General features: G+C 36.4%; 1 protein-coding gene across 1 annotated transcript; it reads left to right on the forward strand.

Annotated features, from left to right (window-relative positions):
* The first annotated feature begins 486 nt into the window (after nt 1-486).
* Nucleotides 487-22813, forward strand: LOC127853874 (RNA-binding protein 1-like). The gene is made up of 6 exons (XM_052388677.1): nt 487-608; nt 9902-10106; nt 10984-11136; nt 13122-13187; nt 13709-13762; nt 21475-22813. Exons 2-6 carry the CDS (start codon nt 9907-9909, stop codon nt 21476-21478), a joined length of 477 nt encoding a protein of 158 aa, XP_052244637.1. The 5' UTR covers nt 487-608; nt 9902-9906; the 3' UTR covers nt 21479-22813.
* The last annotated feature ends 4522 nt before the right edge of the window (nt 22814-27335 follow it).

Genomic DNA, 27335 nt, shown 5'->3' on the forward strand with positions numbered 1-27335 from the left:
ATCAAATTCTAGTATTTAAATGGGTCCAGTTTATCAAAATTCTTGTTTTGAAATGGGTCCATTTTCTCAATGGTATCGTATACAAATGGGTATGCTTTAAAAAAAATCTTGTATCGAAAGGAGTCTACTTTATCAAAGTTCCGGTATAAAAATGGGTCACATTTCGGAAGTCTCAGCGGGACACCCCTACCCTAGAATTTCGGAAGTTACCCCCCCCCCCCCCCCCCGGGGCCCACACAGTCTTTGATAACCGTTATGCTTCATCCAAATGAATGTCAAATACGCCCATGCAGAATGTTTTTAATTTTTATTTAACAAACATCGAACAGTTCCTTTTTATATTTTTGTGTAAGTCTAACCGCAAATACAAAACCGTATCAGATCACTTTATTATGTTTAAAATGATTCAATGGCTTTTATCGCATTCGACTAGTCGTGATCGACATGACGAAATGTAACCGGTGCATTTTCAATCGTGAGATATGGTGAAGTGTAACCTTATTCGGTTAAATAATTGAACAGTTAGCAAATCGATACAGCCAGCGAAGCGAAGCTACGTAATTTACACAGAAAAGGCATACTGTAATATAAATATCGCAGATTTCCTGGTAAGAAACTCACTTTTATGAAAATAGTTTCATGCATTAGTATATGGTCTAATATATAGCACAAATGGCCAAGACATGCTTTCAGATCACAAATGTAGCTGAGATTTATATCAAAATGTCATGACACGCCCGAGCAGTGGCGCCCGATTCATCATGATCATGGAGGCTCGATCATGTTGATGGCTGTTACTTGTTAGTGTTAGCCTCTTTTCCTGTTTATTCATCCACTTAACACCTTAACAGATAATATATCATAAATGCACAAAAAAATTCAAACAAGCTTGACACCTTTATCTTGAAGTTAAATGAGTTTCCTTAGGCCAAAATAAAAAATAGGGATTTTTTTTTTTGGGGGGGGGGGATGGGGGCAGGGGGTACTTAAATGGAAGGCTACTTAAGCTTTTAATAAGAAATACATGTTTTTATATGCTTTGTTTGCTTGATATTACATCTTATATGAACCAAAATGAAATTTTTTTTTTTTTTTTTTTTATGACCCCAATAAAATGTTGAGGGTCTGCTCCGAGTTGGGCGACCAAAAACGGACCTATTTTTTATTTTGGCCTAATCAATTTAAGTCGGTGGATGCAGAGATAATACTTTTTCGTAGTTAGGCCTAAAAAAAAAATAGGTCTGTTTCCTGTAACCAGGGGTTAACGTAAGAAATTGACATTCACTTGCCCGGGGGGCAAGTTACTTTGAACATCTACTTGCCCTCAATAAAAATTGGTTGCCCTATTTTGAAGTCAATTTTTTATTGTCATTTGATCTTTAAAGCATTGATACACATGAATTATTATGCTAGATTTAATTTCAGCTATATTCAATGTATCAAAAATAAAATAATAATCGTTTTTATAATATAAAGTTGTCAACAAAACAAAATCTGGACAGTTTTATTTCATTGAATCGTCACTATTGGATACAATTCATATGAAGAGTTTATTACTATTAATTAACATTTTAAAACGGTATACTTGTCACTATATACGATTAAAAGGGGGAAGGCTTAAAATAGTACTGTGAAAATGATTGTTCAGAGTTTGAAAATCATGTTGATGTCTTTGATGAAGAGTTTCTCACTATTTGTAACTGTGAATATGTAACAAACAAGTTATTCACAGTTTAAAATAGTGAGAAACTCTTCATATGCATTCTTAGCAAGTTTTAAACGGTCTGCATATTCAACATGATTTTCAAACTCTGAACAATCCTTTTCACAGTTATTATATTCATGTTCATAGACATCACTATCACTAGTATATGCTTCTTCATCCAGTTCTAGTAACTGTTCTGAAATTGTTTCAGTTTGAGTGGTTTTATACAAGAAAATTGGAATAGCACAGTAACGACCAACAATTTTATCTTGCTTGTTATTAAAATCAGGGACATTGTTGTTTTGGTCTGGTTCAGAACATTTAAAATGTTTAAAGTTCACGTGCCGCGATTTAAAAATCCCGTAAAACACCTTTATTTATCGAATTTAGTGCATATCTAAACTATTTCGAACCTCACTTCATTTCAAATACGGTGTTATAAGCGAGACCGAATAGAACAAAGTCGCGATTTTTCACACATTCCGATGTTCTCGACATTTTCATTCAAACCGGGAGTGACGTCACATGCACTCAATAACGAACCGGCACTATAAAGCTTCGGACGAATTATCTCTCAAACGGATGTATTATCTCTCGAAACTTAAGTTAGAAAAATTGATGGAAAATGGAAAATAGAGATTATGATGAGTTTTCCGTTCAACCTAGCATGCATGAGTCAGAATTAAGCGACAGTTTGTCAGATTTTTTATGATTCTGCCTCGGACAGCGATGTTTATTTTGTCAATGCTCAAGATAACCATCGTGTTGGGAACACGGATTAGAAATACATATAACTGTGTTTCATGCTAGTGTCGGGGGAAAAATAATTTTTTGATTGTTATTTTACAGTACAAGCTTGTTGAATATGACTTGGTTACACAAAGCACTGGTTAATAATAAACAAATAGAGCGGATACTTGCACCGGTTCTGAATGGGAAGGAATGTTAGTATTTCTAATGACATGAATTTTAATTTAAAACATTGTTTCCAGTTATAATAAAAGAGTTTAAGTGTGAACAAATTATATTAATTCATTGATTAATACAACTTCCGTTAGAATCACATGATAATCAAAATAATAGCATGGTGTAGGCCCAAGTGGGCAGAGTGGGACTTTTATATGACATGGAGCTGCACCCCTTGGTAAGCTAACCACTCGTCTGATAGTAATACATTTTATGATTGTTTGTTGATATAATTGGGGTTATGCTAATCTCTTATCTAAAATCATGCGGTGTCTGCAATAATCAGCTGTGATATATCCACAGATAAGTCACATGTCATCGGCCAAATAGCCATAAACTCCATGACACTCTGTATGGACTAATACACAACAATGGTAACTGGGGTCAATTTGACTGGTAGCCATGGGAATTCTTGAAACATAAGAAACTTAGAAATCAATCATTGTCTATGTATATATTGTTGTCTGAGGCTATTAAAAACTGGACATTCGAGTAAAAAATGAAAGTGATCTTCTAGATCGTTACATTGTTTACATAAACCGTTTGAGAAGTTGGAGAAGCTGAAATATTGTTCAACTTGTATTTATGATAATACGCACAAAGTAAATTTAATTTTCGGCTAATTATAGGTGTTAACCGAACAGAACAAAGAACAGAACAGGCTAATTATAGGTGTTAACCTTTGATCGGCGTATACTATGTTTTAAGGTTTTGCATCTAATTGTATGAAACAATGGCCGTGGTGTCAAATTATATAAGAGCGAACGTCCGCCCTGTCAAACTTAGCGTTAGATCGATTGTCTGTGGGAGCGATTGTTCGGATACCCATTACAGAGAATGTCAAGCTGTTATTGTTTATGAAATCAATAAATTGTACTAATAATTACAATTTACACAAACCCTCCTCAATTTACATTTTTATCTGAATATTTCAATATAACATAATGGATGATGTTAGTAAATAATATTACTATTTTAAGTAATACCATTCCAATTCCATTTTAAAATGGCTTTTTATAATATGTGTAATAGACAGTAATTCAGTTGAGTTCAATATCAGAACAAGAATGTTATGTTTGATACTTTGTTGTTATTTAGCTGTAGCTTTGTTTGTTTATTTATCAAATAAAATGTATTTGTCATTTTGTATTTCGCTGTTCCACTTATAAACCTATTTGTTCTTAATAATAAGAGCAGGGTTGTAATTTATTTTTGTAACTAAGCCGTTAATACATACATGCGTATAATATATTATTAATCCATTTCTTACGAGTAACATCATCCTTGTCAAAACCGAATAGACCCTTGTTTCCCTTTCTGCACGATTTTTGCACCCGAAAAAAAAAACAACACTAACAGTAGAATAACGATTGTCGTGCAAAACACACACACAGAAAAAGCACACGATTTTTATAAAACTTGTATAAATGGAACTGTATTAACATAGCACGATATTGAGTGTCAATGTTGACATTAAGCGCGGGGTGTTCACGCTTCGATCCGTAATAACAATGGACAAGTTTCCGTGTCATGAGCGTTGAGTGCGAGTGACGTCACAGCCAAAATAGGTGGAGGAAATACCCGGGCGGTTTACGGAAAACAAGATCATCGCTTTTAGTATTTTAATATTTTTGCTATTTCTCTTGATGATACCACTCGTTTTAGAATATACATATTTATAAAATAGCATTTTTCGATATTAAATCGGCACTGGACCTTTAAATGAAAAGATCGGCTGGACGCTACCGTCCGCCATGTTGAAACGTCTGCCGAGTAGAACTTGTTTTGAGCGTTTAGATTGGCTTATACAACGCAAGCGACCAATCAAATCTCGTTTTACTTGTACTTGATAAAAAAATATATTGACCCAAAGAAAATAAATAGATACAAAGGGAAAAGTCGAAAAAAATACCGCAATTATGCTAATACGAAACGGACTTGCCCGGCGGACTATCTACTTTGGAAAATCACTTGCCCGCGACGATTTTAACCCGGCACGGGCAAGCGGGCGTCCGCTTAAATAAAGCCCTGCCTGTAACGTGTTGAAAAAAGTTGGGTAGGTAGGTAATTTTTTTTTTAAATGAATGAATGATTGTGTTATAAAAAGTATTTCGTGAAAGCTTAATTAACTAACTGCTTAATTTCATTCTTAGAAAAGGTCTAATGAAGAAAGGTAGTCATATACCTGGCCTTTGTCTTAAATATAAAAGATTTATAGACAATTTTTATGCCCCCTTTCGAAGAAAAGGGGGCATATAGTGATCGGACTGTCCATCTGTCCGTCTTTCCGTCACACTTTGCGTTTAGGTTTCGAAAAATGCTCATAACTTCTATGTCCCTTGAGATATAACCTTCATATTTGGTATGCATGTGTATATGGACAAGGCCTTTCCATACGCACAATTTTTTTTTTACCCCTGTGACCTTGAACTTAGGGTCCGCATTTAGGTTTCGAAATCTGCGTTTAGGTTTCAAAAAATGCTCATAACTACTATGTCCCTTGAGATATAACCTTCATATTTGGTATGCATGTGTATATGGACAAGGCCTTTCCATACGCACACAAATTTTGACCCCTGTGACCTTGACCTTGAACTTAGGGTCCGCGTTTAGGTTTCGAAATCTGCGTTTAGGTTTCGAAAAATGCTCATAACTTCTATGTCCCTTGAGATATAATCTTCATATTTGGTATGCATGTGTATATGGACAAGGCCTTTTCATACGCACACAACTTTTGACCCCTGTGACCTTGAACTTAGGGTGCGCGTTTAGGTTTTGTAATCTGCGTTTAGGTTTCGAAAAAAGCTCATAACTTCTATCAAGCGTTTATAGGGGGCATAAGTCATCCTATGGTGATTCCTCTTGTTTCTGCGAGTCTTTTTCGAAAAAAAAGCAAACATTCAGTGCAGGTGGGTATTTTATATACATAAACTCTAGTGTTTTTCCCAAGAGGGCAAAGGGGCAAGGCGCATTACTTTCAAAAAGGTAATTTTAACGTGCAGTTTAGGCAAAAAAGGGCAAAAATGTTCTGTGAATACCTAATCGTATCAGAGGCAGTTGTGGGAAAAACATAAAAATATAAACAAGCACATTAAATGGTAATTGATGCATTTAACTTACTTTAATTAATATTAATATATTTACCTTGCAATGTCAATTTAAGTTCCATGCTGTTTCAGTTAACTGTACAGCACCACAAACAAAATACAGCAATATATGCATATGAATTTGATATGACACAGATTCACTAACATATAAATGAAACCATTTCAGGGTTTTTTTTGGCCCGATTTTATAGCTGAAATTCAGCTACATGTATATTCCCAATCGCAAAAAGTATACTTTTTTCCCAAAATTTGTTAAAAAATTCCCAATTGGGAAAAAAAGTTAATGACATCGACTTTTTCAATTTTTAACAAAGCGTATTCCGATCCAGTCTGGTACAGTTTTTAGCTCATCTATTTTAATATTTTTTTATTATGAGCTATTGTCGTCGGCGTCTGGTTAAGTTTTGTGTTTAGGTCCACTTTTCTCATAAAGTATCAAAGCTATTGCATTCAAACTTGGTACACTTACTAACTATCATGAGGGGACTGGGCAGGCAAAGTTAGATAACTCTGGAATGCATTTTGACAGAATTATGTGCCCTTTTTATATTTAGAAAATTGAAAATTTGTTTTAGTTTTGTGTTTAGGTCCATTTTATTCCTTAAATAACAAAGCTATTGCTTTCATACTTGCAACACTCACAAACTATCATAAGGGGACTGTGCAGGCAAAGTTATGTAACTCTTACTGGCATTTTGACAGAATTTTGTGTCCTTTTTATACTTAGGAAATTGAAAATTTGGTTAAGTTTTGGGTTAAGGTCCACTTTATTCCTAAAGTATCAAAGCTATTGCTTTCATACTTGCAACACTTACTAACTATCATAAGGGGACTGTGCAGGCAAAGTTATGTAACTCTGACTGGCATTTAGACAGAATTACAGTCTTCGAATTAGCCTATAAGCCCGTAGCTCGAGTCGATTCTTGGGACGGTCGGTCGATCATAAATGCATATTAAATAGCCCGACCGGTCGATTGAATATTTTAGCGTAAAATAATAAACAAAGTGAAAAAAACCATGAACACCGGTCAGCCACTTTGGTTAAAGACATAATCAATGGAAGTAGTCGGTACAAGTCGTTAGCCAATCAACACGTCTGAGTTCCACTCTTACGGAGACTCCGGAGATGGACTAGTTTATTATTGATTTTTGATTGGTTAGCGGATAGAAAAACAACTGACGACAAATCTTCGCTACTTTCAGAAAATCGTACAAGTCAGCAAACGTTGCAAATGAAAAAGTTTGAGTGATTGATTAGCAAAATAAAGCACTGCAATAGCATATATTTAAGCAATATGTTAACAAAATTATGTATTTATTACGTATTTGCTAGGTAACTGGTTTTCTTTTTTCTTGAATCATACGATATGCACATTTGATTTCATGTGCAAAACACTTTCATATTCTCGGACTGTTATTTTCGGATACAGTTTTGTTTTTGTCGATTTAAATTTATTTTCGAGATTCATTATGAAAATGTCTATAGAATGATGAATACACATGCGGTGATACGGATGGTATGATTTATAATATTTCGCATTGTTTTCACCAGAAATTGCAACTAGAAAGACTAAAAAAGTACAATAGGTTAGGGCTCAGGGGGCTAACAAAACTGTATGAAAATTGTTTCATGATTTAGGACAAATGTCCTGAAAAAAATTGACCATTTAGCCATTTGAGGAAACCTGTCCTGAGGAAATTGGGGCCATCAATCTGAAACACTGAGATATGGAAATGTCCGGGGAGCATGCCTTTGCTGTTGTTTAAAAAATAAATAAAACAGTCTGTTGAAAATGGGACAGGCAAATGTTTTTACTCATTAGAAGTTATTTCTGATTGGAAATGAATATTTTTGTTGCTCCGAGCCAAAAAAGTCATAAAATGTATGTTAACCTTTTCGGGCTATTGAAACTGTCTTCGGGCTATTAAAAATTCTATCTGATTAGCCCGAAGGGCTCTTGGTCTAAAATATTTAGCGTGAAGACTGGAATTATGGGCCCTTTATACTTAGAAAATTGAAAATTTTGTAAAGTTTTGTGTTTTCGTCCACTTTACTCCTAAAGTATCAATGCTATTGCTTCCATACTTGAAACACTCACAAACTAGCATAAGGGGACAGTACAGGACAAGTTGCATAACTCTGGTTGTCATTTTGACGGAATTATGGCCCTTTTTTGACTTAGTAACTTTGAATATATGGTTAAATTTTGTGTTTAGATCCACTTTACTTCTAAAGTATCAAGGCTATTGCTTACAAACTTCAAAAACTTTCATGCAATCTTGAGGGTACTGTACCTGGCAAGTTGAATTTTACCTTGACCTTTGAATGAGCTTGAATCTTAAGGTCAAATTATTAAATTTTGCTAAAATTGCCATAACTTCTTTATTTATGGTCAGATTTGATTGATACTTTGACTAAACAACTCTTACCTGACAAACAACAATAGACTCCACCCAAACCACCCCCACGCCCGACCCCAGAACCCCCCCCCCAAAAAAAAAAGTTTTTATTTTTATTTTCTTTTTTGAAAGATCATCTTATAAATGACCACACCCTTACACTATACCCCCCCCCCCCCAAAAAAAAAAAAATATATATATATTTTGAAACATGGTTAAAAACACAAATATTAATTTTTATAAATTTTTTTTTGAAACACCGTCCAACCATCCCACCCAAGAATCCCCCCCCCCCAATTTTTTTATATTTTTTTCTTCTGTTTTTGAAGATAATGTAATTAATGATTACACCCCCACACTATACACTCCACCCCACCCTCCCTCCATTGTGATTGAAGTGTTGAGATAGGTCCCTAAACCTTTAAAAAGAAAAATAGATGAGCGGTCTGCACCCGCAAGGCGGTGCTCTTGTTAGACTATACCGCAATTTGGATAACATCAGCATTATTCGTGTGCCTGCCCGATATTCTCTGTGTTGTTCAGGTGCTTATTATATTTGTGATGAAATTTAAGTGTTTTGTGATTTGGCTGAATGGAAAACAAAGATGTCACACAATTGAAATATTACTTGAAAAAGATTCCTTAGCAAAAATGTGGCCAAAAAAAAACTATTGATTTTTTTTAAGCAAGCATCATTAAATAAACAAACATTGTCAACATGTACAAGTCCTCCCATTGAAACTCCTTCCATTGTCAATGATAGTAATTTAATAACAAGTGACACTTTTGCATCGTCATCGTTGATTTCGGAAAGCAAAGTGCCGACTGATATTCAACATGTTGAAACTAGGGAAATAAGTTTGTGACTGAAGACTTTGTGTGAGTTTATTACATGTATGTGGAAAACTGTTGATCATGATGGTGTTTGTGGAGTTTGTGAATTAAAGATGTTGAACTCTTTCATGTAGTTTTAAATTCCAATTTATTTTCCCAATTTCTTGAAAATGCCGATAAAATTCCCTATTTCTAAGCCATGGGCCATCTTCCCAAAATGCTGAGAAAAAAACCAGCATTTTTGTCTTATCCCATTTTCCAACGATAATCTTGTCAGATGTTTTAACTTTGCGAGTAGACTGAACACTAACAATTTACAAACACTTGCTTACGTGACATATCCTTCCTTCCTATCTATTTGGTCATTCCTATCTATTCGGTCACTTTCTTATGACGTAATAAACTCTAAATACGTGTATCCGCACGTGTCCGAATTCTAAGCTAGTATACACAACATTCCTTTCGTGAGCATCCACTGATAAGATTACTAATAAATATGTTGTTGGTACATGTATCTAAAACGTGTTATGCATCGTCGATTATCACATGCATTACATCAATCTCTTTCTAAATGTATAATCTCCATCGTTACTTTTATCGGTACTTGCCATTTTTGCAGAGTCACAATTTATTTTCTGTATAGTCTGCCATCTTGTTAAAATGATGTAGGTGAGTGACAGGTGCGCATAGCAATGTAAAATCAGCCTCAGCCATTGAATAGATAGCTGACACTGTCTGAAAATGACCAATAGGACATTCAATTGAGTTGTTTTGGAGAATAAAGAGTATCCCCAAGTTGAGAATTTCAAGACCCCACATTCTTATTAATTTGTGGTGTTTTCAAGAAATGTAGGAATGAAGCCCTGACATTGTGCATGTTATTTTGTAGTCATCATGGCAAGAGGACCAAGTGACTGTAAAGTGTATGTTGGAGATCTAGGCTATGGAGCAGCCAAGCAAGAGCTCGAGGATGCATTCTCTCGCTATGGGCCACTTCGGAATGTGTGGATTGCTAGAAACCCACCAGGCTTTGCCTTTGTGGAATTTGAGGACCCAAGAGATGTCAGTGATGCATGCAGAGCTCTTGATGGAACGTAAGTCAGAGCAGATTAAGGCAAAATACAATTGTATACCAAAATTATTGCAACTAATGTTCTGTTCAATATTTTGTTAAGATTTGCTTTGGTTTCTTCTTCTTGATTGCCTGCACTCTGAGTCCTGGGGTAGAGACTCAATATTTTATTGGTGGTCTGATGTTGTACCTTCCCTTGTCTGTACAGCTTTTCCTGCAGGCTCACAGGGTCTTGCCTTCCCTTGTCTGTACAGCTTCTCCTGCAGGCTCACAGGGTCTTGCCTTCCCTTGTCTGTACAGCTTCTCCTGCAGGCTCACAGGGTCTTGCCTTCCCTTGTCTGTACAGCTTCTCCTGCAGGCTCACAGGGTCTTGCCTTCCCTTGTCTGTACAGCTTCTTCTGCAAGCTCACAGGGTCTTGCCTTCCCTTGTCTGTACAGCTTCTCCTGCAGGCTCACAGGGTCTTGCCTTCCCTTGTCTGTACAGCTTCTCATGCAGGCTCACAGGGTCTTGCCTTCCCTTGTCTGTACAGCTTCTCCTGCAGGCTCACAGGGTCTGGTCATAGATTTCCACCCCGGAGTTGGTGCTCCCTGTATTGCTGTAGGATGTGTTAAGCAGTATGGTTGTCTTCTCCAAATGAGAATGTTGGACGTTATGTATTAGAATCTATTGTGCATGTGGTGGGTAACTTAACTGTTTAGTCAAATATGCCCTGTATGCAATCAGGCCATGAACACCTTTTGGCTTTTTTAGTCTTGACGGGTGATTGCAGCTGCTTGGATTGTAATATGAGTCTTTGGTTAAGTGTTATGTAAATGTTAGTTTTGCAAAATAAAGCATGTATATAATTTTTGTATAATGATTATTGTGATTAAGTGCAGTTTTTGTTTTGCCATTTTAGAAAAATAAATGGACGCCGTGTTCGTGTAGAGCCATCCAATGGGCGTAGTCGAGGGGGTCGCGGTGGGGGTGGGAGAGGGGGGCGTGGTGGTGGTGGTGGGTACAGAGGTGGTGGTGGCGACGGTGGAAGGCGTGGATATGATCGCAGGTCCAGGTATATAATTTATTACATAAAAATAGTAATTCATGAAACAATTCACAAACGTTGTCTGCGAATCCATGCTGCTTATTTTATAACATGTTCCCAAGATTCAAGTCAGTATTATGTATCATGGTGTTAATATTATAATGCCATTGGAGTTATTTATTTATTTAGTTTCAGCCACATTGTTTTTGATTAAGATTCAGTAATGTTTTTTTTTAGAAGTTTGATTTTTAACTAAAAAATTAGCCTGTTTTTTTTCAGAAGTTTCACATAATTTACTTTAGTTTATCTATTACAATTGGTCAATTTTTGCCACTTTTGTTTTATTGAACTTTGGAATAAGTTGTATTATCCATTAATCCTTTTGAAAATTTGTGTTAGCCTGAACATGTTTAGAAATTCCTAGGCATATTATCTACTTTACACATATTTGTAATTGCACTTTCGATAATTTGGTGACATATAATACATTGTAAGTTTCATTTTACTTCTATTTGATACATATTTTTAAAATGTAATGAATTAACGTCAAGTCTTACACCTTTGTTGGTAATTAATTTCTATATGCTGTTATTTTAAACATATTTGTTATTTTATTGTCAATGCATGTTTCTATTTTTTACTTAATCGTATCTGTTTTAATTGCTAGGATCACTTTCAAGTCTGCAACATCCCTTCGCTGCTTTTAAATTCACAAATTGTCCCAAATAAGTTAACGACAAGAGGCTACGCTCCACCAACATAAAGTCCGTCACGTCATTAACGTCTCACCAGGGCTAATACCGCCAAAAAGCATCTGAGCAGCCGCGCTATAAGCCGTCTAAATTCAAACTGCGTCCTGACTGCAAGTCTCACTGCTGCCGTCAGAATGACCACTGTAATGTCTTCTAAGTTATCTGTCAGCATCTAGAGGGTTAAAAAAGCCACCGGGGAATTTTCTTCATTGTTTCTTCAAGGGCCCTCTTCCTGCCCGGCCGTAAAATCGTCTAGAAATACCTGCCACCCACTCATCCTCATTCTATTTTCGTCATTCCTGTTGTTGTTTTGTCAACCTTTTGCATACACTCACTGTACGCAGCCCTTTATTTGCGACAAAACTATGACAGGTAATTGAACATGATCAACAAAAATAGCATTTTACATGTCAGTAACTTTTATATTTGTAACTCCTGCTGCTAATATATTTAACTTGAAAGCCCATATACATTCAAAATCAAGAATATTTTTTTAACACAAAAAAAAATCAATGTTTCTTACAGCAATAGTCAAAATTTCTATGCTAGATGTGGTCTGATATCATAGATTTAAAGAGATACAGAAAGCTAGTTTTTAGCTCAGCTGTTTTCGGAGAAATCCTGAGGTATTGTCATAGCCAGCAGGAGCTCGGCGTCTGCTGTCCGCCGTCCGTGTCATGCTAAAACCTTAACATTGGCTCTAAAATCAAAGTGCTTCTTACAACTTTGAAACTTCATATGTAGCTGAACCTTAATGAGTTCTACACGCCATACCCATTTTTGGGTCACTAGGTCAAAGTTCAAGAACACTGTGACCTCTAATAAAAAAAAATTAATAAGCAAAAATTTCTTCTGGCAAACTTTCATTTATTCAAAACTGCACCTGCAGCCGAGCGTTGGCACCGGCTATGCTCAGCTGTGCTCTTGTTATTTTTTGTGTTACAATATATTCCATGTGAATTTCTGGGTACAATATGCAAACAATTAATAGCCAATGTGAGCTTGGCATTGGGATGCTTCCGAAGCATGAGGTACCGGTAGTTCTCATGTTCGGTTATCGTGGAAGTTACTATAAGGAACACTGATTTTTTATGGGTGAAATGAATTTTACGAAATGTTCGTTGATTTTGTGTATACATGTTACTTTGACACAACTTTCTGAGTGCCTCAATGTAAATTGATATTGACAATTTGTCTGAACACATTTAATGTTTTTTTCAATTGTATACGGCCTCTATAATTAATGTGATCGTGTTAAAGGTCAAGGTCACCCAGACGATCCCCAAGAAGGACTCCATCTCCAAGGAGACCTAATTATAAGAGCAGGTAAGCTGTATGCACAATGTAGTGTTTCTCTTTATTAGCTTGACTATTTATGGACAAATTTGAGCTGTAAAACTTGACAATCTGCTGGCGTCTGTGTCTGTCGGCCTGTGCTATGTTTTGTGTCTCAGCAATAACTCTGCAATATATTGAAAACTGGATTTTGTTTGTTGCAACAATTTGTTTATTTTAATTTAAATAACTATTTTATCCGAAGCAAAGCCTTCATGTAAACTACTTACATAAATGTCAATGCAAAACCTCCCTAGACATATAAACTTCTGCCTTTAATTACATCAAGAATTGACTTCTACCCATTTAACGGCTTACTTTGAGCCAGTAATTGACCGATAAAAGAAATTAAGATTTTGAGAATGGCTGGACAAACAAGTTACTACCAATAGTTGCCCAATTTTCAGAGCCTGCAAAGTTAAGGGTTAAATATTTCAATTACATAGATAATGACAGAGCTTAATTTTTTTTTAGTCTTCAACATATTAACTGTAATCTCTGACTGTTATCAGGTCTCGCAGTGCAGATGAAGACAGGCAGTCTAACTCACCATCACCAGATAGAAGGTATGTATGCTCTGGTTTGATGCAGGGGGTGTTCTGCTATTTAAAAAGGCCGTAAAACGGACCCGATCCCAAAGCAAACGGACCCGATTCCAAACGAAATTGCAAAAAAAAATCCATTTAAAAAAAAGACAAAAAAGAAGTGTCTTATGATTATTATATCTTAATTTTATTTGATCAACATCTCATAAATTATTAAACTATAATTTACATGATTTTTTTCCAAAATGGCCAGAAAAAGGCCTGATGTGTCAATATTTGTCGATGAAAAAAATCTGTTTTGGTAACTTTTGTCGATAATATTTGTCCAAATTTGCCATTTTATCGATTGAAAAAATCCTAATTTGACCAGACTCATTTTCCCAAAGTGGCTAGATAAACCCCTGCCTTACATGTTATTAAACTTGGTAGTATTTTTAGCTCACTTGTTGATAGTGTCCACTTGTGATCATCTTTTGTCTGTCCTTTTATTTCTGTTTGCCGCAAACGTTTACTTTTGTATCACATTCATTGGCCACAGTTATTGCATGCAAGCTTTATGAAACTTTGTCAGAACATTTTCCAATATCTTGGCCAGGTTTTAAACTGTGTCATGTGTGGTAAAAAATTAAGTCAAACTAAAGAAAAAGTTGGTTGACAATCTAGAAGTCTAAAAGTAAAGACATTTGTTCTAATTATGTCTTGGCAAAGTTCGAAAATCCGGTCCATTGAAAAACATGGCGGCCTGGGGAGAGACAGTTTTCAATATTACTTTAGTGTGAGCTTGTCATCCGTCAAGAAGTCACTTTTTCAGTCAAAATGACATAAATGAACCATATGAGGTCTTTTTTGCTTATTTACATCTTGAAATTTTCTCTGAAGCTTTGTTCTGCTAATAAGATGTTATCGTGTGGATATAAGGAGGCATAATATAAAAGAAATCTGACCAGTAAATTGTCTGCATATGTTTTTGCTTTATATTAAAGCATTTATTGTCCCTTATTAAACTTATTTTATTATGTTTAACCTCATTTGCAAGGAGCATGCCATTGTGACAAGTGAGTTTTCCTTGGCTATAGTTAACCCCATAGCAGTCACATGTTTTGTCCAATCTTGAATTAAACTTGCCCAGAATATTTTTTAATATCTTGGCCTAGTATGAAAATGGGTTTTGTCTATTGAAAACGATTTTTTTAAATTATTATTGAAAAAGATTGCTACCATTGGGGTAGGGCAGTTTTCCTTACATGTCTTTAGGGAAACCTTATGAACACTAAGTCACATATTTTGCCATTGAGCATGAACCTTGATGAGAACATTTGTTCTACTGATATCTCAGCCAAGCTCATAAAAAGTCCACGGTTTAAGCAAGGTCACAAGACACAGTAATTGCACAAACATCACAAAAGCTGTTTAAAATAGTTTAGTTCCTTCGGTTTTCAGGTGAACAACTAATTATTTTATCAAAATTTATAGATTGAAATTTTTCTTAATGGGACTCTGTTTTCTACTATGTTTTAGCAGGTAACAGCTATTTAGCAACTATCAATGCTAGCATTAGCAATGGCAATGTAAAATTTTGTAAATCTTAAGAGAGTACTTCTTATTTTACGGGGTAGTTTTGACTGATAAACTTGGAACATCAAATATTCTAATTATGATGTAGATGTAGGTAAAACATATAATGGCCATATCGAGGGGTTAAAGCCAGAACGTGATAAGTGCACTTTTTATCAAAAATCACTTTTTTGCACTTTCATTAAGTTTTTCCAACGCTCTACAATATGCACTATTCCCTGGAATCTCATCTTGAATACAACATAGTTTATCCGAAAGAACCAAGGTGCACTAAGTGCTTATCGACAAATCTGGTGTATGCCATAATGCTTCAAGTGCACTTAAGTCATTTTGGCACAATAAGTTTTCATACATATTGAGAGGAAAAACATGTGCCAAAAGGATTTAAGTGCTTTTAAATCATTTAAACATAAGCCATTTGTGCATATAATTTAAGGTAAAAACAAAATATGAAGCCCTTACCTTGTTAAGGAATTATTATTGCATCTTGTTTATTTAAACAGGAATACACAAACTATTGTGCTAATTTGTAATTAGATAGGGAGAATATGCCTTTATTGGTGCTAATCTAAAAGACATTTTTCTCCCACTAAGATGGTAAAATAAGATTTGATCTAGAGGCTGTTTTACCGATTCCATGTTCTCGTGTGAGCCAAGTTTATTATAAAAGAAAAAGAAAAAGTTTCAAAATTTTCTTTTATTGTTTACAAAACACAAGTTTGACATGTTTATTGTGGAACGAAACTGAAGGAAAATGCTGTTGTGAAGTGGGAACCTGTCTTTTGACTTACATGAAATCCCTTTCCATTACAGTAAAGAATGTCTGTTTTTATACGCCCGTCTATGACAGGACGTATTATGGTATACCCCGCGTCCGTCTGTCCGTCCGTCCGTCCGTCCGTCCGTCCGTCCGTCTGTTAACGTCGTACGCTACGTCAAATATCCTTTGACAGATTTTCTTCAAATTTTAACACAATCTTAATATTGATAAACCCTGATCCCCTTTCGTTTTTGACGGAATTCTGAATTGTCGTTCCAGAGTTATGGGACTTTGTTCGTCAAAATTTCGTGATTTCATTGAATGTCCTACTGTAGCTCAAATATCCTTCGATGGATTTTTTTCAAATTTCAACACAATCTTAATATTGATAAACCCTGATCCCCTTTCGTTTTTGACGGAATTCTGAATTGTCGTTCCAGAGTTATGGGACTTTGTTCGTCAAAATTTCGTGATTTCCATGCTCATGTACTTATAAAATAAACCATGTATTCAAATACAAATAAACTGAAGTAAAAAAATGATTCAAAGGGTTATTTATTACCTTACTACTTCATTGGCGAACGACGGGCGTATCATGCGCTCATGGCGCAGCTTTTATTATTCTGACTGTTGTAGTGGTCAAAATCAAAAATAGGTTATTACTGTTGCATTGAAAAATGTAAAAACATAGACACCATTGAACAAAAGTATTTAGAAAGTGGACATACCCAGATGGAGTGTGATAGTGTACCTGCTTCCATAGAATGAGCAAAGAAATTTACATTGGTATATTTACTAATGGGAACCAATTGTGAGGGTTACACCAAAGAGAACTTCGTATGTTGTAGTGCCTATGAAATACTATGACGCTTTTTATTTCAAGCATGTAGCTTAAACTGTAATGCCGCCAAATGTTGTAAATGTAAGCGGACAAAAGGTTATATGGACAAAAATAAAATTGATAAAACTACAATTGTGATCCGGGTGTGTGTTTTTTAAGTGCAGTTTTGATGACACCAGTTTTCAGTGTGGTAAACTCATATCCTCTATAAAATCAAATCAAATCCTCTATCAAAGGACCTTCTATAAAATGTGACATACAACCCTTGTAGATTCCAAACTTCCAATTACAGCAACAAAGAAGAAAGACCTGCCATCACTTTGCTCTGAAGGGATCATTCCTTCAGAATATCACCAGTATTTCAAGGATATTCCAGACCCAGATACAATAGAAGATAGATAATATGCAGATGTGGAATAGAATATCTGAATCTTAACTTTCTTCCATTGTTAAGGTTGGAGACACATTTGCATGTCCTGTTCAAATCTAGAATGCAAAAGAAAATAAGTATGTACTTCTACAAAAAGAATTACCATTATGATTATTAAAATAAACTTGTTTTAAGTGCACATGTTTCGTTTAGTCTTGTAAAATAGATGCATAGCACAAGGCTGTTTTGCTTTAATGGCACTAAGTCCTGTATGGCATAGGAAAAGCAGCGTTCAATTCTTATGCAAAATAGCACCAAGTGCACTTAACACAGTGGTACTCTGAAAAAATATATATTTTACGTTTATGCCAGAATGAAGTAAGTGCTATTTTGAATACAAAAGCATTAAAATATTGTATGCAATCATATAATATGTTTACAATGTCATAACATTACTATTACCTATATTATAACCAAATATTATGCTGATATTCATATTCATTTAAAAGTTGTAGTCTGTCAAAACTTAATTTTGCGTTTTTCTCCACTATTTGAAAAATGGAGTTATCACGTTCTGGCTTTAACCCCTCGATATACGTTTTAAGATATCATAAATGATTTAGAAAGAAACTGGCAATTATGACAGTGTTGACAGACAAAACTAACGATAGTTTAATGTTGTTACAAGAAATAAATCAAAAGATTTTATTTATTTTTATCCCCACGTTTTTCGGAGAAAAAGTGGGGATATTGTGGTGATGTGCGTCTGTCCGTCCGTCCGTCCTGGCCACCTGCTCCTCCTACGCCATTAGCACTAGAACCTTGAAACTTACATACATGGTAGCTATGAGCATATGTGCGACGGTGACAGTGACGGAATTTTGATCTGACCCCTGGCTCAAAAGAAATGGGGGTTGGGGCGGGGCCGGGTCAGAGATTTTCACTCATTTTTTTACGTTATTATGCCCCCCTTCGAAGAAGAGGGGGTATATTGCTTTGCTCATGTCGATCTGTCGGTCGGTCTGTCGGTCCGTCCGTCCACCAGTTGGTTTCCGGATGATAACTCAAGAACGCTTAGGCCTAGGATCATGAAACTTCATAGGTACATTGATCATGACTCGCAGATGACCCCTATTGATTTTCAGGTCACTAGGTCAAAGGTCAAGGTCACAGTGACCCGAAATAGTAAAATGGTTTCCGGATGATAACTCAAGAACGCTTAGGCCTAGGATCATGAAACTTGATAGGTAGATTGATCATGACTCGCAGATGACCCCTATTGATTTTTAGGTCACTAGGTCAAAGGTCAAGGTCACAGTGACCCCAAATAGTAAAATGGTTTCCGGATGATAACTCAAGAACGCTTAGGCCTAGGATCATGAAACTTGATAGGTAGATTGATCATGACTCGCAGATGACCCCTATTGATTTTCAGGTCACTAGGTCAAAGGTCAAGGTCACAGTGACCCGAAATAGTAAAATGGTTTTAGGATGATAACTCGAGAATGCTTATGCCTAGGATCATGAAACTTCGTAGGTAGATTGATAATGGCTGGCACGTGACTCCTATTGATTTTCAGGTCACTAGGTCAAAGGTCAAGGTGACCCGAAATAGTAAAATGGTTTCCGGATGATAACTCAAGAACCCTTATGGCTAGGATCATGAAACTTCATAGGAACATTGATCATGACTGGCAGATGACCCCTATTGATTTTCAGGTCACTAGGTCAAAGGTCAAGGTTACAGTGACAAAAAATATATTCACACAATGGCTGTCACTACAACGGAGAGCCCATATGGGGGGCATGCATGTTTTACAAACAGCCCTTGTTTTACATTAACTTTTCATTTCTGCACCGATTTACTTCAAATTGATACTGAGCCTCTCTTATGACAATAAGGTCAATCTCAACTATGCAGGGTCCCATTACCAGCCCTGGGGAACCCCGGCCACATAGGCCAGGCCCACCCAAAATTGCCTTTTACTATAATTTCTTCATTTCTACACCGATTTACTTCAAATTGATACTGAACCTCTCTTATGACAATACGGTCAATCTCAGCTATGCATGGCCCCATTACCAACCCTAGGGCACCCTGCCCACATAGGCCACGCCCACATAGGCCACGCCCACCCAAAATTGCCTTTTACTATAATTTCTTCATTTCTACACTGATTCACTTCAAATTGATACTGAACCTCTCTTATGAATATACAGTCAATCTCAGCTATGCATGGCCCCATTTCCAACCCTGGAGCGCCCAGCCCACATAGGCCATGTCCGAATAGGCCACGCCCACCTAAAATTGCCTTTTACTATAATTACATTTCTACACTGATTCACTTCAAATTGATACTGAACCTCTCTTATGACAATACAGTTAATCTCAACTATGCATGGCCCCAATACCAACCCTGGGGCGCCCCGCCCACATACATGTAGGCCGCGCCCACCCAAAATTGCCTTTTACTATAATTTCTTCATTTCTACACCGATTTACTTCAAATTGATACTGAACCTCTCTTATGACAATACGGTCAATCTCAGCTATGCATGGCCCCATTACCAACCCTAGGGCACCCTGCCCACATAGGCCACGCCCACATAGGCCACGCCCACCCAAAATTGCCTTTTACTATAATTTCTTCATTTCTACACCGATTCACTTCAAATTGATACTGAACCTCTCTTATGAATATACAGTCAATCTCAGCTATGCATGGCCCCATTTCCAACCCTGGAGCGCCCCGCCCACATAGGCCATGTCCGAATAGGCCACGCCCACCTAAAATTGCCTTTTACTATAATTTCTTCATTTCTACACTGATTCACTTCAAATTGATACTGAACCTCTCTTATGACAATACAGTTAATCTCAACTATGCATGGCCCCAATACCAACCCTGGGGCGCCCCGCCCACATAGGCCACACCCACCCAAAATTGCCTTTTACTATAATTTCTTCATTTCTACACTGATTCACTTCAAATTGATACTGAACCTCTTTTATGACAATACAGTCAATCTCAACTATGCATGGCCCCATTACCAACACTGGGGCGCCCCGGCCACATAGGCCACGCCCACCCAAAATTGCCTTTTACTATAATTTCTTCATTTCTACACCGATTTACTTCAAATTGATACTGAACCTCTCTTATGACAATATGGTCAATCTCAGGTATGCATGGCCCCATTACCAACCCTGAGGTGCCCCGCCCACATAGGCCACGCCCACCCTCAATTGCCTTTTACTATAACTTCTTCATTTCTACACCGATTCACTTCAAATTGATACTGAACCTCTCTTAACCCTTTACCACTTAGATACGTATTTGGACGCATGTGTTTTCCTTCAGAAAGTTAATTTAATTAAATACCTTTCTTACTAAATTCAAGTTATAAAGGCTTCCTTTCCAACCCTTAGATACTGATGAGAAGCAAACAGCATGAAACCTGAACAGACTGTGAGCTACTCGCAGGCTGTTCTGGTTTTATGCAGGTTGCAATTGCCATTTTCACTTTCCTTCTTATGGGGGAAAGGGTTATGACAATACGGTTAATCTCAACTATGCATGGCCCCATTACCAACCCTGGAGCGCCCCGCCCACATAGACCATGCCCACCTAAAATTGCCTTTTACTATAATTTCTTCATTTCTACACCGATTCAATTCAAATTGATACTGAACCTATCTTATTACAATACAGTCAAGCTCAACTATGCATGGCCCCATAACCAACCCTGGGGCGCCCCGCCCACGTAGGCCACGCCCACCCATAATTGCCTTTTACTATAATTTCTTCATTTCTACACCAATTCACTTCTAATTGATACTGAACTTCTTTTATGACAATACGGTCAATCTCAACTATGCATGTCCCCATTGCCAACCCTGGGGCGCCCCTGGGTCAAACATGCGGTGTGGGGATACGCGTCGGCCTCTGCCGTGCCATTTCCAGTTTTGTGTTTGTGTTGTGTTCACATAGCTTTCTATGGGTTGGATTTACATGTAGGTCTGCTAAGAATAAATAGGTCTGTTTTTTTGTAATCCCTAAATCTGTAACATCATTTGCACTATTCATACATATATACTTTTTTTTTTTATTTATGCATTTTCATATATGTCTGCGGATGTGTACGAGTAAAACACACAAGTAATATATGTTGCTCTCTGATTACAGTTAGAGCCCAAAACTGTTTGATCAGTGCACAACAGAAGTACCATTGTTAGTGTGAATGAAGTACTCATTCTGATTGTGATGTTGCCTCCAGGAGGAATAGGAGGGCTTGGACTCAGTGGCATCTTCATATCTTCATATTGATTCAGTTTTTAGTTGGATTTACCATGGCTGTATTATCATGACAGGAAGCCCATTTTCCAGTATCTGCAACAATTTTCAATAGATGCTATGTTTTTCATTGGGTAAATCTATATTATGTCATGAATTAATTCAGTTTTAAATCAAATATTTTTATTCTGAAGTCATGATGAACATGCTTAAGATCATTTTATATTATTATATCATATATTGTGTGTAAAATCAAGTTGATTATGTAAATGATTACAATGACTTAAGTACAATCTTTAAAACTGATATGTATTGCTGTTTAAGTCTTAGATGTTTTCTGTTTGTTAAGTTAACATCATATCAAATTTATTAAGTAGTTTGCCTAAAGTATAAATAATAAAGTTAATGTCATATGTTTGTATGTGAATCTATGTAGCACATTACGTTCATATGTTCTGTTACTTTATATTTAATTTTATTGGTTTACAGTTATGGTCATAATTCTCTTAATCAAATTATCATTTTCTCCTTAAATGTATTAAGCGTTTTTTGAACACATTTTTTACTTAATCTATTTTATGAAAGCAAAACAATGTAAGAATTTGCATGTGCATTTCATCATTCATATTTTTTGTTTTTAGCTTGACTATTGGCAGCTTATACCAAGCTGTTCTACTCACCCCAATGTCAGCGTAATGAACAATACTATTTCTTGTTCAAATTTTAGTTTTAAATGTACATATACTGAATAATATTAGACCATACTGTTGCTATATGTAGACTTTAAAGCTTGGCATGCCTTCAAAACCACCCACTTTTATAAGTTAAAAAATGTGTATTCGGTATTATTCTTATCTTTCTCTATTTAGATTAAAATTTTGTTTTCCTTTTACTGGGTTTATTAACAAAACAATTTTCAAATGTAGAATCTGAAAAAAAAATTTATTCATTATGTATACTGTATTACAATATAATTGAATTGACTAGACCTTGACACAGCATGTGGATGTATTTTATGTAGCAATTACTGTGTAACTGGTTAAATATTTAGTACAGCTATTGTTAAACTTAATGCTTCATGTTTTAGCCACAATATATAAAAGAAAATTTTATTGTTTGTGATAATTGTAGTCTCCAATATTTCCTGTGACGCAATACTGAAGTGAGTGTAAATGTTTTCCATGCTAACATATTAATGTTGTCTGTAATAAAAATGTTCAATAGACTGTAAGCTCGTTTTGTTCGTATTTAACCATGATCACAAACGTGCATTAAAAATGAATAATCATATTAATCACCACACATCTTTTGTCAGTTTTTAGCTCACCTGAGCGATAGCTCGGGGTGAGCTATTGTGATCACTCACCGTCCGGCGTCCGTCCGTCCGTCCGTCTGTCTGTCTGTAAACAATTTGTAAACATCTTCTTCTACTAAACCATTGAGCCAATTTCAACTAAATTTCATGTGGAGCATCCCTAGGTCATGGGACAAAAGAATTGTTAAAAAAAATTTGATCACATAACCAAGATGGCCGCCATGACCATATATGGTAAAAACCTTAAAAAATCTTCTTGTCAGAAACCGCTCATCAGATTTTCAAAAAATTTCACAGGGATGACCTTTGAAGGCGCCCCTGAAAAATTTGTTCAAAGAAATTTGATTCGTCAAAAGACATGGCCGCAGGAGCTCGTTGAACTTTGCATGTTTATTCGTTTTTGCCTATTTTGTGAAAACTTTCAAAAATCTTCCACATTTTTTGTCCGATCCTTTCCAAATTTGCACAGTGTCTTTATATCAATGAGGACACAAACCCTACAAAAAATGAGCATTATTGGTCCATGAAGTACAGAATTACCTCCCCTTGAATTGAGAAAATGGTGTTTATGCAATAAAGTCCAAATTTTTCATCCAATTCTTTCCAAACTTGTAAGGATTTAGCATGGTTCAAACAAGGGAAACAACTACGGTTTATGCATGTTCTTTTTATTACAGATTTGCCTCCCTTTAATTCATTCAAAATCTCATTTTACAGCAGAGATTTCAAATCTGACCTGTAAATGAGCCCCATATTTACTGCCAGTGCTAGGTTACCTTTTCCCATTTGATCATTCTTAAGTATTGGTCTTGTAATGCTGCTACTGCTTCTGCTACTGCTACTGCTACTACTACTACTACTACTACTACTACTACTACTACTACTACTACTACTACTACTACTACTACTTCTACTACTACTACTACTACTACTACTACTACTACTTCTACTACTACTGCCACTTCTACTACTACTACTACTACTACTACTTCTACTACTACTACTACTACTACTACTACTACTACTACTACTACTTCTACTACTACTACTAGTACTACTACTACTAGTACTACTACTACCACCACCACCACCACCACCACCACCACCACCACACGTCTACTATTACTACTTCTACTACTACTGCCACTACTACTACTACTTTTACCACTACTACTACTACTACTACCACTACTACTACTACTACTACTACTACTACTACTACTACTACTACTACTACTACTACTACTACTACTACTACTACTACTACTTCTACTACTACTACTACTACTACTACTACAACTACTACTACAACTACTATTACTACTACTACTACTTCTACTACTACTACTACTACTACTACTACTACACCACCACCACCACCACCACCATTCACAGTGACAAAAAACGTATTCACACAATGGCTGCTACTACAACTTATAGCCCATATAGGGGGGCATGCATGTTTTACAAACAGCCCTTGTTTCTATGGGATTTTAACCACAACTGTTCATGTTTATCTCCGACACATATTTTTAGGTCACCTGTCATGAAGTGACACGGTGAGCTTATGTGATCGTGTGATGTCCGGCGTCCGTTGTGCATGCCTGCGTGTGTCCGTGCGTCCGTCCGTCAACAATTTGTTTGTGTAGACAGTAGAGGTCACAGTTTGCATCCAATCTTGATGAAATTTGGTCAAAATGTTTATCTTGATGAAATCCGGTTTGGGATTGTATTTGGGTCATCTGGGGTCAAAAACAAGGTCACTAGGTCAAATAATAGAACAACCTTCTGTAGACAATAGAGGTCACAGTTTTCATCCAATCTTTATGAAATTTGGTCAGAATGTTTATCTTGATGAAATCTGGGTTGGGAATTTATTTGGGTCATCTGGGGTCAAAAACTAGGTCACTAGGTCAAATAATAGAAAAACCTTGTGTAGACATTAGAGATCACAGTTTTCATCCAACCTTTATGAAATTTGGTCAGAATTCTTGATGAAATCTGGGTGGGATTGTATTTGGGTCATCTGGGGTAAAAATCTAGGTCAAATAAATTGAAAAACCTTGTGTTGACAATAGAGGTCACAGTTTTCATCCAATATTTATGAACTGTGGTCAAAATGTTTATCTTGATGAAATCTGGATTGGGATTGTATTTGGGTCATCTAGAGTCAGGAACAAGGTCACTAGGTCAAATCATTAAAAAACATTGTGTAGACAATAGAGGTCATAGTTTTCATCTGATCTTAATGAGTCAGGTGAGCGATTCAGGGCCATCATGGCCCTCTTGTTTAAGCAACACACCTTGAAATGAAATACATGTTAATGAATATGTAAAGATGCAATATAAAGTGTGCAAAATTGTCATTAAATCTATAGCCTAGTTAGCAAGTATTTTATAAAAAAATTAAATTTTAAAACCGAAAGTAGGATTTCTATATGTATATGTCCATTCCGACAAACGCCATTATTTTTAAGTTTTAAAGCGCAAAAAGACGGATTTTTACCTTGCAACCACCAGATATATTCTAATTGACATGACGCCTTATCTATGATCGCTCCGCCCACTAGAATTGATCCACCAATCAGCGATCGATTAATCGGGCGCACTCGTTAGCAACGACCTGTCCGCCATTTTCTAGACAAGCTACATGTTTAGGTTCACTTTTATTCCAACGAGTTTCTTTTGTTTTCCTCTTTAAAAAAACGAATAAAAATGGTTAAACGGTGTCAATGGGGATTATGTAACTCGGACAATCGATATCCTGACAGATTAGTTGGTGACATTGAATTTATTTCGTTTCCAAAGCCTAAAAAAGATTGACAAGAGCGAGTGGAAGCTTCAAGAATTACCGAGATCCCCTTTATAGAACATTAATTTATTTCACAAACTTGAAATGTCATATAAGAAATAACTAAGCATTATTAAGTATGTATTATGTCACGTGTGCATGTAAAATAATTGAGAATGTTGGTACCCAATTCGTGTAACTTTATGAAATCCCCGTTAAAAATCGCGTTTCTGTGTATGTCAGAAACAAGTGAAAACCATTTTGTTATTATTTTAATAAAGACGTATCGATAAATGCTATTGTAAAAGAGTTATTATTACTGATATTAGTTAACCAATAAATGCGGTAACTTCGGGGAAGTCGGTACCTGCGCGAGCGTCTGATATTGGTAGCCTTATTAATTTATAATAGCCTGACCGTATTCCATTTCGTACAACGCTAATTATCCCCCGCCAGAGGCGGGGGGATATTGTTTTTGCGTTGTCCGTCCGTCCGGCTGTCCGTCCGTCCGTCCGGCACTTTTGTGTCAGGAGCCATATCTTGGAAGTTCTTTTGTGGATTTCATTTAAACTTGGTATGAGTATATATATGCATAAGAGGATGATGCATGCCAAATGGCATTGTACACCATCTGTTAAAAACAGACTTATGGCCATTTGTATCTTGAAAAAATGCTTTTTAGTGTCCGGAGCCATATCTTGGAAGTTCTTTGGCGGATTTCATTGAAACTTGGTATGAGTATATATATGCATAAGAGGATGATGCACGCCAAATGGCATTGTACACCATATGTTAAAAACAGACTTATGGCCCTTTGTATCTTGAAAAAATGCTTTTTACTATAGGCACTTTTGTGTCCGGAGCCATATCTTGGAAGTGCTTTGGCGGATTTCATTTAAACTTGGTATGAGTATATTTATGCATAAGAGGATGATGCACGCCAAATGGCATTGTACACCATCTGTTAAAAACAGACTTATGGCCCTTTGTATCTTGAAAAAATGCTTTTTACCATAGGCATTTTTGTGTCCGGAGCCATATCTTGGAAGCGCTTTGGCGGATTTCTTTGAAACTTGGTATGAATATATTCCCGCGCCAGAGGCGGAGGGATATTGTTTTGGCGTTGTCTGTCCGTCCGGCTGTCCGTCCGGCACTTTTGTGTCCTTAGCCATATCTTGGAAGTGATTTGGCGGATTTCATTTAAACTTGATATGAGTATATAACCTTCCTTTGTCTTAGTTTTGTGTTATTGTCCTCCGTCCGTCCATCTATCATTATGTTCATCCGTCCAATTTGCACCCATCCTCAAACAAAGCATATGTTGCGGGGGATACCTTGGGCCTTTCAGGCCCTCTTGTTTTATATCAGACAATGTCCAAACTTACTGTGTTGTTTTTGCGCTTTAAATTATAGTGGTTGATAAATGTCCCATAAGCAATGTTTAATATGATTAATATCACTTTTATACGCAATAACATGTGGGATTGAGGTACCCACCCGGCGTCAGAAAGCGCGTAAAACTTCACCGAATTCCCTGTTATAAAGTGCTATTTCGTGTCAAATACACGGGTAGGGGGAAATGTTTCGGTAATCATTTTGTTAATAACGCGGGTAAATACCGGTGAAGTGTTAATTTATTGCAAATAC

This window comes from Dreissena polymorpha, chromosome 1 (assembly GCF_020536995.1).
Source record: "Dreissena polymorpha isolate Duluth1 chromosome 1, UMN_Dpol_1.0, whole genome shotgun sequence".
NCBI classification, from domain to species: Eukaryota; Metazoa; Mollusca; class Bivalvia; order Myida; family Dreissenidae; genus Dreissena; species Dreissena polymorpha.